This window comes from Dermacentor variabilis, chromosome 1 (genome assembly GCF_050947875.1).
Source record: "Dermacentor variabilis isolate Ectoservices chromosome 1, ASM5094787v1, whole genome shotgun sequence".
In the NCBI taxonomy this organism is placed as follows: domain Eukaryota; kingdom Metazoa; phylum Arthropoda; class Arachnida; order Ixodida; family Ixodidae; genus Dermacentor; species Dermacentor variabilis.
The window spans coordinates 214,221,885-214,239,025 of record NC_134568.1 but is presented as its reverse complement, the minus strand read 5'-3'; the positions used below and the strand labels follow the sequence as shown (position 1 = coordinate 214,239,025).

The window sequence follows — 17,141 nt, the reverse complement described above, 5'->3', positions numbered from 1 at the left end:
TGCCCAATTATGGCTGAATATAGGAGCTCACCAATACTATTGGGTGCTTGGAGACGGTACACTGGTTGCTTAAGCTGTTCATCTGTTAGCTAACGAGGACATTCTTCTAGTTTACAAGCTAACCAGCTGAATGAACTTCTAAAAGGGCATTGTGTGTATTCAAATAAATCAGTTTAATTGTTTTAAAACATGTTTCCTTTCCAAGTTTCTTTCTGTAGCTAAAGAAAAATAAATGGTATTAATCAAATATTTGTACTAATTTTTTTAGGGCCTCGAATCCGGCAACATTGATGCCTTTAGGTAGTATGTGTGGGTTTATTGACCGGTTGCCTTCACCCAAAAAGATCACATTCTCGTGATGCCTGCAGCAGAAAGGATGTTCCACGTCCGCTGCCAAGGTATGTGAGTAGGATTTCTTTCCAGGGGGGGGGCAACCCAAGGTAACTTCTATGCAAATGAGGGGGGTACCTTTACTAGTACAAATGTGAATAACGTCCACCATTCGCCATAAAAATGCGTAAACCCACAAAAGAGAAATGAAAGAAGGTGTATGTTACAGGTACGCCTGTGTGATACACCTCTCCTTTACTTGGCAAACAAGGAACCACGTCAAATGGACTCGCGCAGGAAAGAAGCGCAGGAAGAACACTGCCAAGAACAAGTAAAGAAGCCCAAAATGTAAAACAAAGATTACTTTAGTAGAATACAACTTTTTAAAAAAAAAAAGCTGTTGGAAACCAAGGCACACAACTCGCGCGGAGTTGTGTTCCTTTGCCAGCCAATCACAGACGCAAACAAAATCGGCGTCATGCGGCCTGTTCAAAATGGCGTCGTACTTGATACCTCCGGAGCGTCTGCTGTTCTTGAAGAGTCTTTTCATCGGCGGAAGCAATGAGGTGTGCAACAGACATGGACAAAATGTATGGACTCTGAGCATTTCACTCTTCAAAAGTCTGTGGAGCTGCTCATTTCACTTCTGAACCTGTTTTACTCATGAAACTTCAGTGTGAACTGAAGTGAAACTTGACAATAAATAGTTGCAGCAAAGCACGCATGTTATTTCAGTTCAATAAAGAATTAGGCTTCGGCCATTCCACTATAACAGGCGAGGGAAAGATATAAAATTACGCGCTCATAATTTTATTTTTGTGGTTACCGCCTTATTTGGGTAACAGGAAAAGTTTGAAGTACGAATTATTTGCAGCCTCGCGGAGGAACAGTGGCTGGCGGTTATGAGGGCATGCTTCACTGCAAACTTAATTTGTATCCGACTATAGTAATGTTTTTTGAATTAGCTCTGGAAGAATTATACAGAAATATATATTTGCAGAACAATCACAGTTCTTTGGATCCCTCATTTACTGCTCTAACAAGTGCCACAACCGACTCGTATTGTTATTTGAGAAGTTACGTAACGATGCGGGGCCGCCAGTCGCGTACAACCGCATTTGGTGCAGCAAGCTGAGATTCTACAAGTACTGCGCCCACCACGGAAGGTTAGAAAAACACCTACATAAGCACAGCAGAGAAGTGGCTATGTCTGGCGGCTCGAATGATAACTGTAGAAGCGTCATTCAGAACACACGGAATTGTCCTCCACTTCCGGCAGCGTTTGCTCTACTTCCTTTTTAAATAAAAAGTTGTTGATCCATAAATATTTTCATAAACAACGGTTAAATTTGTTAATTTTCGCTTTTCCTTCCTGCTTGGCTGTTGCCTTGGCTCTCTCCCTAAGTAGATCGCTTAATTCCCAAATCCTTGCGACTCTTGTTTCCAGTTGGCAATTTTGAACGAAAAGAGCTCCACAATTAGGGAAAAACCAGACAAGTTAAGGGGTGACAGTCGTATTGCCTATGCGTTTAAGGGTTACTGCAGGGTTTGATGATGGACACTGTCTCGCATTATTTTATTTTGCACCTTATCTAATCCATATCACGGGTATATGGCTCCGAGGATCCGTCAGTGTCGCGGTAAGCTGTTACTTGAGGAAATAATGAAGCAAAAGGAAAAGTTAAACGCAATTGGGTGTTTACTCTGGCCACAACTTGTTCCATGTGCATACAGACCAGCTGACCACGAACCGAATTCACTTCCTGGTCTCTGGGTCAGTCTAAACAAACAAGGTTGAACTAACAAAGCAACAGCGATGCGCGTGACCGTCGAAAAGATGGTGACAACTGAATGCATCTCGAGTTAACTGCGCGGGCACCGAATCGATGAGAAAACTGGCCTTCACACCCCAGGAGATGCCGATATAACTACCGCCACCTAAAAGGAGTGAAAAAGGCAGCAAAATGTTGACCGGCAAATAGCTGTCAAGTTTCAACATTGATTTGGCGGCGCTTTAGGAATGTGTGTGAGAAGTGGTGGCATGGGGGGAAGAGGAGGGGGGGTATGCGTCTTAATTTCGGGGGGGGGGGGCGCAGGCCCCTTTGGGCCACCCCTTGGGGACGTGTCTGAGTGGTGGCACTGGCTAACACCCCCAGGGTTCTGCTAGGAAACATAAATACTCAAGAAAGTAGATGGGGAAACGGCGCCACGATAGCTCAATTGGTAGAGCATCGCACGCATAATGCGAAGGTTGTGGAAATCGTCCCCCACCTGCGGCAAGTTGTTTTTTCATACGCTTTCATTTCCATTAAATTATCGTTTCTTTATTTCATTTATTAAGCACAAGTAATTTCCCCTATGTTGTCCTTGATATCAGTGTTTGTTGGCTTCTTAGATACCCTGTATCACAGCCACATAAGCGACAGGGTTTATGCCTTCTCTGAAAACAAGCTATAGTTTGAGGAGTTGATATATTTTCTAAAACCTCAGCAGAGAGTTTTTTAGCAATGCAGGAGAAAAAAAGTTCTGAGAAGAACAAGATAACAAAAGATGGCAACAGTGAGTTCAGTATTGTTTGCCACTGGGAACTTGTAATAAATTACTGAATTAAACAGGGCATAAGACGTTACACAGCAGCCATTTCACCTGGCCACAGTGTTCATTGTACAATCATCTACATATAAGGTTTAGTAACTCACCTTGAAAATGGCTTGATGGAGGGAACTTGAGCCTTCGATCAATGTGTGAAGTGTAAAAGCATGAATTTCCATAGTCAACTGCAAGTCACAAGAAACAAAGTTATCAAAAGGCATAATTTCCTCCACAAGAACATATGTAAGTGGGACCTGGTGAACGTTCTTCATCATTTGTCAACACAACAAAGATGAAAAAGAAGAGACAATCACAGGCGCTGTCTATTGACTTTATCTTTAATGTAAACACGTGGTCAATATACACAATCACTCCAACACAGCAAGAATTTAAGTTCTTAAATCAGGTTTAATCACATGTGACGTGTGTGATGCTGTTGTACAAAGTATCGGTTTTAGTTCTTGTTTTTCCCACTTTGGTAGAATCCCCATTGTATATATAGGCCACATGTTTGCATTAAAGCTTCAGTTGATAGACAGTGCCTGGGCTCATCTTTTCTTTTTCATCTCTGTCTGTTGTGTTGACAGATCATGAGCATATTCCAACTCGCCCAGTTCTCGCTACTTGTGCAGAATATTCCTCACAGTAAAGTGGTTGCTCAAGCTAGTTGGTGAGGCATCTTCGAGGGTGTACAGTGCAACGGTAACAACAGGGACAAAAGCGCTCGCCTGTGTCTCCTTTTTTGTCCCTGTTGTTACTGTTGCACTGTACACCCTCGAAGCTTCTTCACAGCATGCTGCCAATGAGCAGCCATTTCTAACCTAGAAATCACCTAAGCTTGTTCTATTTTAATGCAGAGGTGTGCTACGGCAACCTTTCCAATTGACTTTCGTCCAAACATCTTGTGTCAGCGCAATGTCAGTAGTGGCATCGCTCTCTTTTAACTTGGTACACTCAAACTACTTAGAGGGGTGTCCTGAAATCCAGATTAGACTCTGTGTTCCATTTATTTGCATTCCATTCCTTAGAATGAATGTGACACAAATGAAAAATTTGTTTTTCCAGTGATAGCATTATTATTATTTTTTCCCAATGAGATCACTGAGATACAAGCATTGCAGAATCGCTGAGAGGTGCTTGGATATAGGTATGAACTACAGTGAATAGCATTAGCCACATTCACACCACAGCCCCTTGCCTTTGTGGGAGGTTAAGTTATGCAACTATACCAGATGTAGCAAAACCTTCGGACAGCCCAAACATGCATTGTGCCGCATAATGGCAAAAAAAAAAAAAATATGTTCCACATGCTTCTATGTTTCCATGTGGATGCATCATAAAAATAAGAGGAATGACTAAATGTAAATCCCGTTTTTCAGACAGTTTGGACATTCTATTTGGATGATAGTGTACCATGTCATAATGTCCAAAGAAAAGACTGCACACCATACTCAAAATCAGTCATTTACAAAGCAACCATATTAAATTCTATAAGCATCTGTTTCACCCTATTAATGAATGTTAAGCCTTATAAATCCCTGTGAGAACAACAGAAACAGGCTATGAGCAGGCAAAAAACACCGTTTACTGTTCATAAAAAATTTTCATAAAAAAGCCCAATTGTATTGCACGCAGGGGGACACAAAATACAAGGCAACGAAGCCTTTGGGAAAATGTTTCCAGCCTAATTGCTGCCAAGGCACATGCAAATTAACACATCTAAATGTACAAATTTGCAAATTATTCCACCTTGCCAAGGACTATTACTCACATGCGATGTCAATAAGTGCCTATGAATGGAGCCTTAGCTTCCCTTGTGCTTTTTCATAAGGAGTAAATATTTCTGGGTATAATGCACTACTGTGTTAGAATGAAGATGCTGCAATTCTTCTTGCATGAGAGCAGGACACCATAAAGTAAGTGTCAAGAAAAAAAGGAGCCAACAAAGTATCTAAAGATTTGAATGACGAACAGAGAAAGCAATATGCAATAATAAAAGGAATCCTTGCGCTGCACACTTGTTTTCATTGTCTAAGTAACTCGTGTTTCTTCTGCAAATGGCTATAACCAAGGGTGTGCTATAGAGCAGATGACAAAGCAGACAAAAGCACGACCAAAAAGCCAGCGTTGCTATAGCAACAGCCGAAAAAACTGAACTTGGCCCAGCCACACATCTGCAATATTGGTTCGGTTCAATCAAGCCCTCCTCAATCTTAAGTGCATGTAAGTCAGCTGTGTTCAAGTACAGTAGAACCCAACTGACGCATTCCCCATTCCATGGTGTTACATTGCTAAAGTCTGGTTTCAGTAAAAAGCCCATAAAACCCCACATATAGGGCGTTTTTGTTTAGCTGCACCAAATTTTTAAAAAATTGCCTCAGGCAAATAGCACACTTCTAACCTTTGATATAAGGTGCTCAATGAGGAGCCCATTACTTCTATGAGAAATTGAATTAATTGAATAATTAACATAACTGTAATTGACTTTTGCATCAGTAAACTACTTTTCTACAATATCAAATACACCACTCATACCATGATAAGACATCTGGTAAGCTGGGAAAAGTGCAATAACAAAAGATGGGTGGCAACGCCTTCTTGAAGTTCCCGCACCAGCTCGCTGTGACGTCAAGGATTTTGACAGCGTCTTCTAGGACCTAGTTAATTCTTTAGCGGTAACGATAGACTACTCTGTGTTCTAAAAGACCCAAAGGCTGTTTATGGCGAGTTTTGGGAACATTTGCTGAGTCAAAGTGGCCTAAATACGAGAAAATACTTTGAAATCCGTGGCGTCATGATGACGTACAGGAGTTGGGGATATGACACGAAATTCAAAAACTGAAACTTTGACCTTCATTTTCTCTTTTAATAACCAACCCATTATTTCAAAATTAACTATTGAATTGATTTCCATGCTGAATGGGGGAAGGCCTGAACTAAAAATGAAAATTAATTCACTTAGCAGAGTTCGGGCCCCCTTTACAAGGCGTACAGTAGGAGAAACCACAAATACACCTTCTAACATTACAATCATTCTGTGATCACAAAAAAGATTAAAAATGAAACAGCATACATTTCATTACCAAATTTCATGCACAAACTATTGTTTCATACATTCTGTTGGAAAAAGATATATAGAAAATACAGAGAATTGCAGGGGTACATAAATAGAATGCATATTCGTTTTCAGATAAGCAGATCCACAAAATAAATGGTATCATGAGCGTGTCATAAAAATGGAGCATAGTGTGTTTTTACTGAAGTCGTGACATCGATGTTTCATCAAAAAAATTCAAAAGCATTTGTTCGCGATATTTCATTCGACAAAATGGGACTTTGACACGTGTGTTGTATATCAGTGTCCTAATCTTCAAGTGCGATGATGTTATCACGTATTCCCTAGTATTCATACTATGTTTGTATCGTGTGGCCATATTATATGAATAAAGATTACGAACAGGTATTACATTAAACCACATGAAAAGTTGCTCGTGTATTGAAGGGCACACCATCCATGTGTCTAATGGCTTTCTTCTGAAGTACACACAACTGGTGTAAATTGAATGACGTACAAGAAAGCAGTAGTTCAAGTTGAACAAAAGTAATGCGTCGTAAATCAGTAATTTCATATCAGGTGGTAGAAAAATATGAAATCTAGCCAAAACGTCGACAGTCTTTGAAAGTTTGGTGATAATATATTTAATATATGTGTGACCCAGGACATATGCTTGTGGAAGTACAGACCGAGTGTACTAAAGGAGTCAACAATCTCTAAAGGCAATTAACCAAGCATAGGATATTCTGCGAGATACCAGTGACTGTTTAGAAGTCAAAAGAATTGCTTTAGCTTTGCTTGCATTAACTTTTAATGAATATAGTCCAATCCATGTCGAGAGGTCTTGGAGGCATTCATTGATGCTTAAATGAAGTGTTTTAATGTTGTTCCCGCAAAATACAAGAGTCATGTCATCCGTGCAGATTATGTAATTTGGTTTTGGTAATGTAAGAGAGTTCCAAGGATGCTGCTTTGAGGAACACCAGCATTTATCGATTTCAGAGGGGCTAAGTTGTCATTGATAAAAACGCTTTGTTTCCAGTATATAATGTAGAATACTTTTAGTAATAACGTTAATAACATTTTTTGGTAAATAGTTTTAGTAACAATGTGTCATGGTTCAAGCTGTCGAATGATTTTGAAAGATCTCACATATTCCAATAACAAACTGTTTTTCCTCAAATGCCTTTAGAATAATTTATTTTTGTGTTAAGAGGGCATGCTCCGTCGATCGCCTTTTGTTAAAACCTAACTGACATTCATTTGTCAAATTGAATTTACCTACAAAAGAAGAAATCCTAGAAAGTAACAGTTTCTCCAGACCTTTAGAGAACACTCGTAGAAGAGAGATTGCATGGTAAATGGCCAGGTTATTTTTGTCTCCACCTTTAGAAATTACAATAACTTTTGATATTTGCATTTTTTGTGAAAAAGTTCCAGTTGAGAAGGCTAAATTGTAGATATGAGCATACTGAAGCAATTAAATCTGCTACGTATTTCATAGATTTTATTTGTAAATTATCTATGTTCAAAGCTGTGTTGTTTCTAAGTGAACAAAGTGTGACGGAAGTTTAGATTTGCTTGTCAGGTTTAGAGAAAAGCTATTAAGGTATTTTTCAACCATATTAGTTGCATCATTATGATGAGAGCTTTTCACTAGATTCAGGAAAAACACATTGAAAGCTTGTGCCAGTTTAGTACCATGCACTGATTGATCATTTAATTTTAGTTGGGTGACATATTGATTGGCATTGTAACAATTCAAAGGGTAATTAATTTTATTTTACATGGCTTCAGGCTTATAACTATGTTCTAAAGAAGACATATTGTGCAGGTATACACATTTTGCATTGCGCAGGAACGTATTATATTTCCCCGTTTTCGAAGTAGTTCCCGATCCTCAGGGCTGAGTGTGGTTAAAATTTTTTTGAAGAGCTTGTCCTTCTCCTCGGTTAGGTTGAGGCAATAATTAGTTAGCCAAGGTTTACGTGATCGCACTTATTACCGAATAAGTATAAGTGTAACTGCTTTGATGTACACTTTTTAAACCAGCATAAATATTTATCATAGGCTTCAGCGCATTTTTCATGTCATAGATGGCTTCCCATGCAATATTTATCAGTTTAGCTCAAGAATTGTCGAATGAATGTTGATTAATGTCTTGTATTTTTCAATCTTACATAAGGTACTTTTTTAGTGTCCTGGTAGAGGGTTTTTATAAACAAAAAAATTGGCAGGTGATCAGTAACTTGTGAGGCACGAACACCACCCATAGTGTCACTAGGAGCCAGGCTTATTAAGAATAAATCAATTAAGTGCCACTATTAGTGGTAATACGGGTCTAACACTGACTCTAACACTGAATAAAACTTGTGTGAGAGGGACGAATTCAACATATCGATATTGTAGTCACCACCTAAAATAAGTGTTAGTTTATATTCAAATACGTAGTTAAGGAATGTTTCAAGGTAATCTATGAAAATTGAGAAGCTCCCGCTAGGATGGTAAATTGTAGCAATGGCATAAATTATAGGTTTGACCACAAGACTTTCAATATAATTTGATACAAAAGAAAACTGATGAAGTATGTTACATTCGAAGCTTTTCTTTAACATGTATTAACAGTCTACCACCACATCTGCAAGTTCTGTTTATAAAAAATGCTGAATAACTTCGATCCCTTATAATGTCTCTGTCTGATGTGAACCATGTCTCCGTGAGCATGGTTCACATCAGAAATGAACCACATCAGAAACTCTACGGCTTAAGCTAAATGCTTGTTTGGTGGATTTAGAAAATGGGCCAAAGGTCTTGCAAAAGAATTGCCTTAAACATTGCAATGCATAGTAAACATGCAAAGTCTATAATTATTAATGCAATAAAGATTTTCCTAATTAGTCACACCTCACTTAAATGTATACCTGCACTTTGTCTGCATGGCTAAGTTATTATAGTGCCACTGCACCTGGTGCCTGTTCTCCAAGGTAGTCGTCTGCTTTAAGAAGGCCCAGCAGGGGAATCAATGATGCATGGCCAAGTTGGGCTTCAAAAAGCTGCCGGTCACGGTACTTTCCTGTGCCTGTGCCAACCTGGTTGTCCTGTGAGCAAAAAAGGCCAAGTGCCTGAAGGCAAAGCACTTCACAACATAGGGTGCAGGAAAACTGAATGTACATGGAAGAGTGCACACTCACAAATTCCACACCAACCATCAAGTCTTCACTGGTATCATGCAGGTGACCCAGCCATCGCACTGTGCCATACTCTGGGCCATGGTCGCTCACCCACACCACACGGTCGTCGATTCGCAATGGTGAGGACTCCGGCTCACAAAAGTCTCTCAGCCTCTCTTGGTGCCATGGAGCAGGGTCACATCGAGTTATTCCTGACGAGAGTGATTTCTTCTTAGACGGAAGACGTGGAACCACAGAATTGTGCCCTGCAGGTGCAAAAGATGGAGCCATTTTAAAATCAGCTCCAGTGGTATAGGAAAGTCACTAGAAGCCACCAGGTATGCATAAATCATTCAATACTATTTCCCCTTAAATTCAAAACTCTCACATTGTTTATGAGAAGACTGAATTACATTTCAAAAAAACTATTTTTCTAACCATGTTTTTGCATGCGATTTCCTCATTCAAAAACTTTATTATGTATATGTATGGCTTATATAACCCGTATATTTAGGGGTATGTGAATGTTTAAAACTTTCGAATAATGAATCAAATAGTGTCCTACTTGAATTGGTCTTTGAATCAAGGATAGATACCATTCATAAATGCAAATATTTTTCAAATGCTTTTGGAATATTTCAAAATGTCAGTTGTACGCAATTAAACATAAAATTGGAGCAAAAGTACTGTAAAATTTTCCCCCACAAGAATAGCATAGACATAAAACGTGAGAACTTCCATAGCAGGCTACGTCACTTTGGTAGCCATACTTTACAGGCTATACAGTGATCAGTCGCACTCTCTGAAGAGACAGTGCATGTGAAGAAACTACTTGTTTGCTTCTAATCCTCCATTTGTGCTTTTTGATATTTGATTCGATTTGCTTCTGACACAATTCGATATGTATTAATTCAGTCTCAAAAATCAGTATTTGTGTCCCCCTGCATATATTTAAAGGGGCCCTGAGCCATCCCTCAAGCTTGGTGAAAAAACACAGTCTGCAGATAGCATATGCTGCTGTAAACATCTCGGCCAAATTTTGCAGTCGCACATGGATCTTGCAAGCGGAGTGTGAAGTCACCTTTCTCTCAAATGCCCTCTTTTGAACTGGAGCCCGCTCCTCACTCTTTTCTGGATGCTTTATTTCGTAATATAGCAGATTTCCATACACGGCTGCTATTGGCCAATAGCTGACACCTATCAAGAAGGGTGTTTGGAACAATGCGCTTCTTCCTACAGTTACTGTCTGTATTTATTGAGACATTTTAATAAACAGGCTGAAGTAAGTACAAATCTGCTTTCGAATTTAGATAATAATTATGTGCTTCCGGAAGAAACAGACTATCGTCTGCTCACGCTCGGCCATGGGCCACCTGCACAGGAATTAAACTTTGGCCACCATGCTTATCGGTGCCGTAGCCGTCAGTTCTCGCTAATTTCGACTAGTTTTGAACACTCAACTAGCCTCAAACCACTCAAAACTTAAGGTCAGACCATACAAAAGCTTGCCAGCACGGGCTCACTCCTGGGCACTCCTGGTTAGATGCTTCGGCAGGCTTCACTTCTCAATGGGCTACTGATAGCGCTTCAGCATACACAAATTGGATGCGGCTACTATCCGTCAGTCAAGCTGGCATAGGGCAAAGCTGGTCCGCACCATGTAGCATAGCCAAACAGGAGCATACGAGCTCAAGTGCACACTCTAGCCTTGTTGTGCACAAAGCAAATGCTGCAGTTGCATGTAGCTGCAGTCTGCTACATAGCGTAGATATCGCGGCCACCGCGGGGTGCCGCAACGAAGTCACTGGCTGAGTGCTATGTGGCTCACTGGGGACAACGACATGGCTGAGTGCAATGTGGCTCACTGGGGACAACCACATTTGGCATGTCGTAGGCACCAAAATCAGAAATAGTGATGTCTACATGAACATTCAAAATCAAATTTGAACTCCATGCCAAGGTGACGTTCAGTAAGCGCAGTGTTGTGAGCACACCCTGCTCTGCCGTAGCCTTCGCAGTGCAAATCGGTGAAGGAGGTGAAGCACCGTGAATGGCATGTTTGATACTGAATAACTCCACTTTTTCTGAACACACTGAAAAACTTTTTGTGGCAAAGTATTTCTGAAGTAGTCTAATTAACTTCAAATGCATTCCTTGACTTCGTTAATAAGTGGTTCACGGCCCCTTTAACACACATAACATGGGGAAAAGAAGTTTTTTTAGTCAAAATACACAAGAAAGCTTTTAATAATATTCTCTGAACAGTGAAACAAGTTTAAATTACAAGATTGTATGCACGAGTGCTCAAGCTGAGCAGTAGGCAGTAGAATGCACTAAAGCACAACTCATTCCCTGCAAGCAGAACAACAGAAAATTGCAGAGTGGACAAGTAGGGTTCATCCTTGGTGATATCAGTACAAGCTGGCAAAATGACCACAGCTTGGAGGTTTAGGAGTTGATGAGAGTAATGTGGAGGCATCGGCTTGAAGGTGCAATGTGACAGTGCCACTGTTTGTATCATGTGCAACGGTGCTGTAATGTGCCCCTGTCTTTTAAGTCTGGTTTTTCATGCTGACACATCATAAATTATACATAAACTGGATTTATAAAATACTGCTGACAAGGGAAACCAAAAGATTAAGAAAAATTCCACTATAAACGCTCACAAGCTATGTCAAAAATTGCTTTAGAAATTACGGCCTTTACCATGACATCACCGTGACACGTGCTGTGTCACAGTGATGCTCCTTGTTAATCAAGTTAGCTGCTTTCTCCTGAGGCTTTGTCATGATCAGCTTCATAAAATTGTATGTCCAAGTTTTAGCAACGTAAATAATTTCAGGTGCTACTATATAACTTTTTGTTAGACTTAAATAACATGTTGTGGATGGATGTCTCATGTTGTGTATATTGTTTAACACCATAAGAGCATGGCTTTTAGTGCTGGGTTACAGGGAACGAGGGTGCTAACAGGGGGAAGCCATAGTGGCTGCAACCCAGCCCAGGCCTCAATGCCCATGAGTAGGATAAGAAGGGGTCCCATTTAACAAGACGGTGAAAAAGCCTACTCCCTCCTTTCTTCTAACTCCCTTTAGCTGCCATTTCTCCATCCAGCCCCAATGACCTCTCATGTCGGCATGATATTGTTACGTAGGAAGACGCAGACGAAAAGCTATATACAAGTATATTTACAAGGGAATACGCCGCACTTGGCCAAGAGGCAACAGCCCGCGCTAGTCTCCAATCGTCGTCGTTGTCTTGTCACTGCTCGCCTCTTCGTCATTGGAAATACTGTTCCATAGCACTACCCCCGGTGGCAAAATCGCCGTCCCGGAGCGACTAAAGGCCAGACTCGGAAGCAGTGTAGTAGGCCTTGAGCCTACTGAGGTGCACGACATCACTAGATGCCAGAGTAGAGGACGAGGTTGAACTCACAGGAGCAATTTCGTACATCACAGGCGTCACCTGGTGCAGCATGTGGTAGGGCCCTGTGTATCGCGAAAGGAGCTTTTCTGAAAGTCCGACGTGACGAGAGGGCGACCAGAGGAGCACGAGCGCAATAGGCGAAAACTGTACATCACAGTGGCGGGCATTGTACTGACGCTGCTGAGTGGTTTGCGAGGCCGTCAGTTGAGCACGGGCAAGCTGGCATGCATGGTAGGCGAGTGCGATGGCGTCGCGCGCATACTAGCTTGTTGAGATCGCAGCAAGAGGAAGTGCCGTGTCAAGGGGCGAGGTCAGTTCGCAACCGTACAGTAGATAAAATGGAGAAAATCCGGTGGTGTCGTGCCGGGAGGAATTATACGCAAATGTGACGTAAGGAAAAGCAATGTCCCAGTCATGGTGGTCCTTGGAAACGTACTTGGACAGCATATCGGTAAGAGTACGGTTTAACTGCTCTGTCAGGCCACTGGTTTGAGGATGGTTTGAGTGGAGCAGGAACGCACAATGTCGGCGATAACTTTCAAGAGGAAGTTACGACCACGGTCAGCAAGCAGCTGTCGCGGGGCGCCATGAAGTAATATAATGTCACGCAAGAGAAAGTCCGTGACGTGAGTGGCGCAACTGGTAGGGAGAGCCCACGTGATAGCGTATCGGGTGGCGTAATCAGTTGCGACGGCTACCCATTTGTTCCCAGAAAATGACGTGGGAAAGGGAGCGAGGAGGTCTAATCCAACACAAAAGAACGGTTCCACAGGGACGGTGATCGGCTGGAGATAACCGGCAGGTAGCACCCAAGGTGTTTTCCGACGCTGGCAGGGATCACAGGCAGCAACATAGCGTTGGACGGAGCGAGCGAGACCAGGCCAATAAAAGCAGCGGCGGACGCGGTCGTACGTGCAGGTTACCCCAAGATGTCCTGCAGTGGGTGCGTCATGCATCTCAAAGAGCACAGTCGGTCGTAGATGTTTTGGCACGACAAGAAGAAGATCAGATCCGTCAGGGAAGAAGTTCCTTCGGTACAGAATGCCACCTTGGAGGACATATTGGCGAACGGATGCGTCGGTAGGTGTAGAGCGCAGACGCTTGATGAGTGCTCGCAGCGATAGGTCTCGGTACTGCTCATCGGCGATGTTAGCGAAGGCAAACACAGAGAAGATGCCGTTGGCGGTACTACTGTCGGCGTCATCAGGCTCGTCTACCGGGTAGCGAGACAGGCAGTCGGCGTCCTTGTGTAGTCAGCCAGATTTGTAGGTGACAGTATACGAATATTCTTGGAGGCGTAAGGCCCAGCGACCAAGTCTTCCTGTAGGATCTTTCAGTGAGCATAACCAGCAAAGCGCGTGATGGTCTGTGACAACGGAAAAAGGTCAGCCATATAAGTATGGGCGGAACTTCGCAACTGCCCAAACTAGGGCCAGACACTCACACTCAGTGATGGAATAGTTGCGCTCCGAGGATGAGAGGGGCCTGCTGGCATAAGCGATAACACGGTCATTGCCGCGCTGGCGTTGTGCCGGTACTGCGCCAATTCCGTGACCACTGGCATCAGTACGGACTTCGGTAGGCGCAGAAGGATCGAAATGGGCCAGAACGGGAGGCTTTGTGAGAAGGTCGATTAGATGCGAGAATGCAGAGGCCTCGTTATCGCCCCACTAGAAAGGAGTGTCTTTTTCAAAAGCTCGGTTAGTGGTCGTGCTATGGCCGCGAAATTTTTCACGAAACGGCGGAAGTACGAACAAAGGTCGATGAAGCTGCGCACATCCTTGACACACTCCGGAACAGGGAAGTGCGTAACAGCATGGATCTTGCCTGGGTCCGGTTGCAGTCCGTTCGCGTCAACGAGATGCCCAAGGATGGTAATCTGGCGACAGCCGAATTGGCACTTCGATGCGTTGAGTTGCAGACCGGCTCGACGAAAAACATCCAGGACTGCCAAGAGGCGCTCGAGGTGCGTAGCGAACGTTGGGGTGAATACTATGACGTCGTCCAAGTAGCACAGGCACGTGGACCATTTGAAACCAAGAAGAAGGGAGTCCATCATGCGTTCAAAAGTGGCAGGAGCGTTACATAGACCGAGAGGCATCACTTTGATTTGATAAAGACCGTCGGGTGTTACAAAAGCAGTCTTCTCGCGGTCGAGATTGTCCACGGCAATCTGCCAGTAGCCGGAGCAAAGGTCAATAGAGAAGTAGCGAGCACCATGGAGGCAGTCAAGGGCATCATCAAACCAAGGTAGGGGATACACGTCCTTTTTGGTAACCCTGTTGAGGTGCCGATAATCCATGCAAAAGCATCATGAGCCATCCTTCTTTTTTACCAGTACAACAGGTGATGCCCATGGACTACATGACGGTTCAATAATGTTCTTGGCAAGCATTTCGCGAACTTCGGCGTGAATAACTTGACACTCAGCCGGTGACACTCGATACGGGTGGCGATGAATAGGAGGGGCATCGCCGGTATCAATGCGATGTTTAACAGCTGTAGTTTGGGCCAAAGGACGATCGTTAAAGTAAAAAATATCGTGGTAGGAAAACAGAACGCGGTAAAGCTCACGAGCGTGCTCTGACGGCATGTCAGGCGCAATCATTTTCTGTAAGTCGGCGATGGTACAAGTTGCCGACTGCGATGGTAGAAGAGGATCGGCTGAATTGTCGTCTACTGCAATAGATGCTACTGAGTGATTCTCGAATGGGCAAAGCTGGGCCAGAGACCTCCCGCGTGGCAGCACTTGTGTCGTCAAGCCAAAATTGACCACTGGCAGGCAGACACAATTCGTCGTAATAGATAAAACTGTATGAGGTACTGTGATCCCGTGTGTAAGGATGACGTCTTGCATAGGAGCCGCGATGTAGTGACCGTCGGGGACTGGTGGGGATGACACAAAGTCAACGTAAGTCAGTGCCGAAGGTGGCAAGCGAACGAAGTCGACGGAACTGAGGCGACTGGGGTGTGGTTCAGCGGGATCCAGAACAGGCAGGTCAAGGCGGAGAGTACTAGCGGAACAATCGATGAGAGCAGAATGTGCGGAGAGGAAGTCTAAGCCGAGGACGATGTCGTGGGGACAGTGGGCAATGACTGTGAATAGCACGATAGAGGAGCGATCGGCGAAGGAGACCCGGGCGGCACACATACCAATTACGGGGGCTGTTCCGCCCTCGTTGACACGGACAACAGGTGTTGTGGCGGGCGTGATTATTTTCTTCAGGCGGTTACGAAGGTCAGCGCTCATTACCGACAAATGCGCCCCAGTGTCTATAAGAGCAGATACAGAAACACCATCGACTTGCACGTCAAGAAGGTTCAGATGAGTGGGCAACGTCAGTAGAAGATTTGGTGGCGTAGGGAGCAATGCAGCGTCACCTCGAGGCGCTGCATCGTCTGGTTTTCTGGCTGGGCGCGGCGACCGAAGAGAGTCAGCAAAAAGGTGCGACGGGGTTGGGGAGAGTGAAATTGTCGTCGTTGGGGCGACGGTGAACAAGAATAGGGGCGGTTCGGCGCAGGAGAATCAGTGGCGGCATTATCGGATCGTGTAGCATAGGGATGAGAAGGGCCACCTGAAGGACGAAAGTAGGCAGTATAAGTAGACCAGATCGGGGAACTCCAGCGACTGCGACAGTGCTGAGAAATGTGCCCGATTCAACGGCAGTGAAAACGAATGGGCTTGTCGTCAGCAGTGCACCATTCAGATGGGTTGCGGAAACTTGGTGGGTAAGAAGATGCGGGACGGGGCGGAATCGAAGAATCTGGGTGGGTATCAGGGCGATGGGCCGAGCAGATGGTGTGAAGACCCATGTTTTCGAACTCCTGGTGGACAACTGCCTGGATCAGGGAAACCGTGACTGAAGATGCGTTGGTGGGGCTCGAGTCGAAGGCAGCCGGATAGGCGGCCTCGATCTCACGCCAGATGATCCTGGTAACATCGCCAGTGTTGTTGGGACGAGGAGCATCGGCACAGGAAGATGTGGCTGGGGTGTTGGGCAGACGTGCAAGCTGTTGGTCAATACGTCGGCTTTTAGCGAGTTCCAGGTGGCGGCACTCTTTTATAACTGCATCCACCGTCGCCACATTGTTGAAAACGAGCAAGTTATATAGACATTCCAGGTGCATTTTCTCCATTGCCGTGTTGTCCTGAATAAAGTCCAAGTGCGAGGAGAATGAGCAGCCCACGGGCCAAATGTTTGTAGTCACATGATGCGTTGCGGGTGCGAGACCAAGCCAAGAAGCATTGTGGCTTGATCAACTCCACTACACTCAATTTCACAAGTAATTTGCAGCAGTTTGGAAGCTGCAGAATGCCTTAGCCAATAGGAAGGCCGAATGCCCTTCGAGATGTGTTCATCTGCACTGCATCGTCTGCTCATCGCCACAGTAATTCGTGGTATATGACGTGCATGCGCAAAGGTCCAAACATGTCATGTACTGTATTGCTCAAATCTATCATGTACCAAACAAAAATAAAAATCTCTAATTTGGCCAATATACAGACAGTTACACCAGGAACTACATTCCACTGTGCAAGGATATTATCTGTGTATGCCTCATACATT

General features: G+C 43.7%; 1 protein-coding gene and 1 long non-coding RNA gene across 4 annotated transcripts in view; one reads left to right on the top strand and one right to left on the bottom strand.

The window, feature by feature from the left end:
- Positions 1 to 17,141, bottom strand: part of CYLD (ubiquitin carboxyl-terminal hydrolase CYLD) — a 134,790-nt gene that overhangs the window by 54,845 nt on the left and 62,804 nt on the right. For all 3 annotated transcript variants that reach the window (XM_075704398.1, XM_075704403.1, XM_075704411.1), the window contains 3 exons: positions 9,169 to 9,413; positions 8,943 to 9,075; positions 3,030 to 3,107 (listed from right to left, as the gene is read on the bottom strand). In XM_075704398.1, the coding sequence (XP_075560513.1) occupies positions 3,030 to 3,107; positions 8,943 to 9,075; positions 9,169 to 9,413 (456 nt within the window). The remainder of the gene's footprint in view (positions 1 to 3,029; positions 3,108 to 8,942; positions 9,076 to 9,168; positions 9,414 to 17,141) is intronic.
- LOC142592776 (uncharacterized) overlaps positions 9,402 to 17,141 on the top strand; it is an 83,476-nt gene continuing 75,736 nt past the window's right edge. Inside the window, exon 1 of the long non-coding RNA XR_012830798.1 lies at positions 9,402 to 9,485. This is a non-coding gene — a long non-coding RNA (uncharacterized LOC142592776). The remainder of the gene's footprint in view (positions 9,486 to 17,141) is intronic.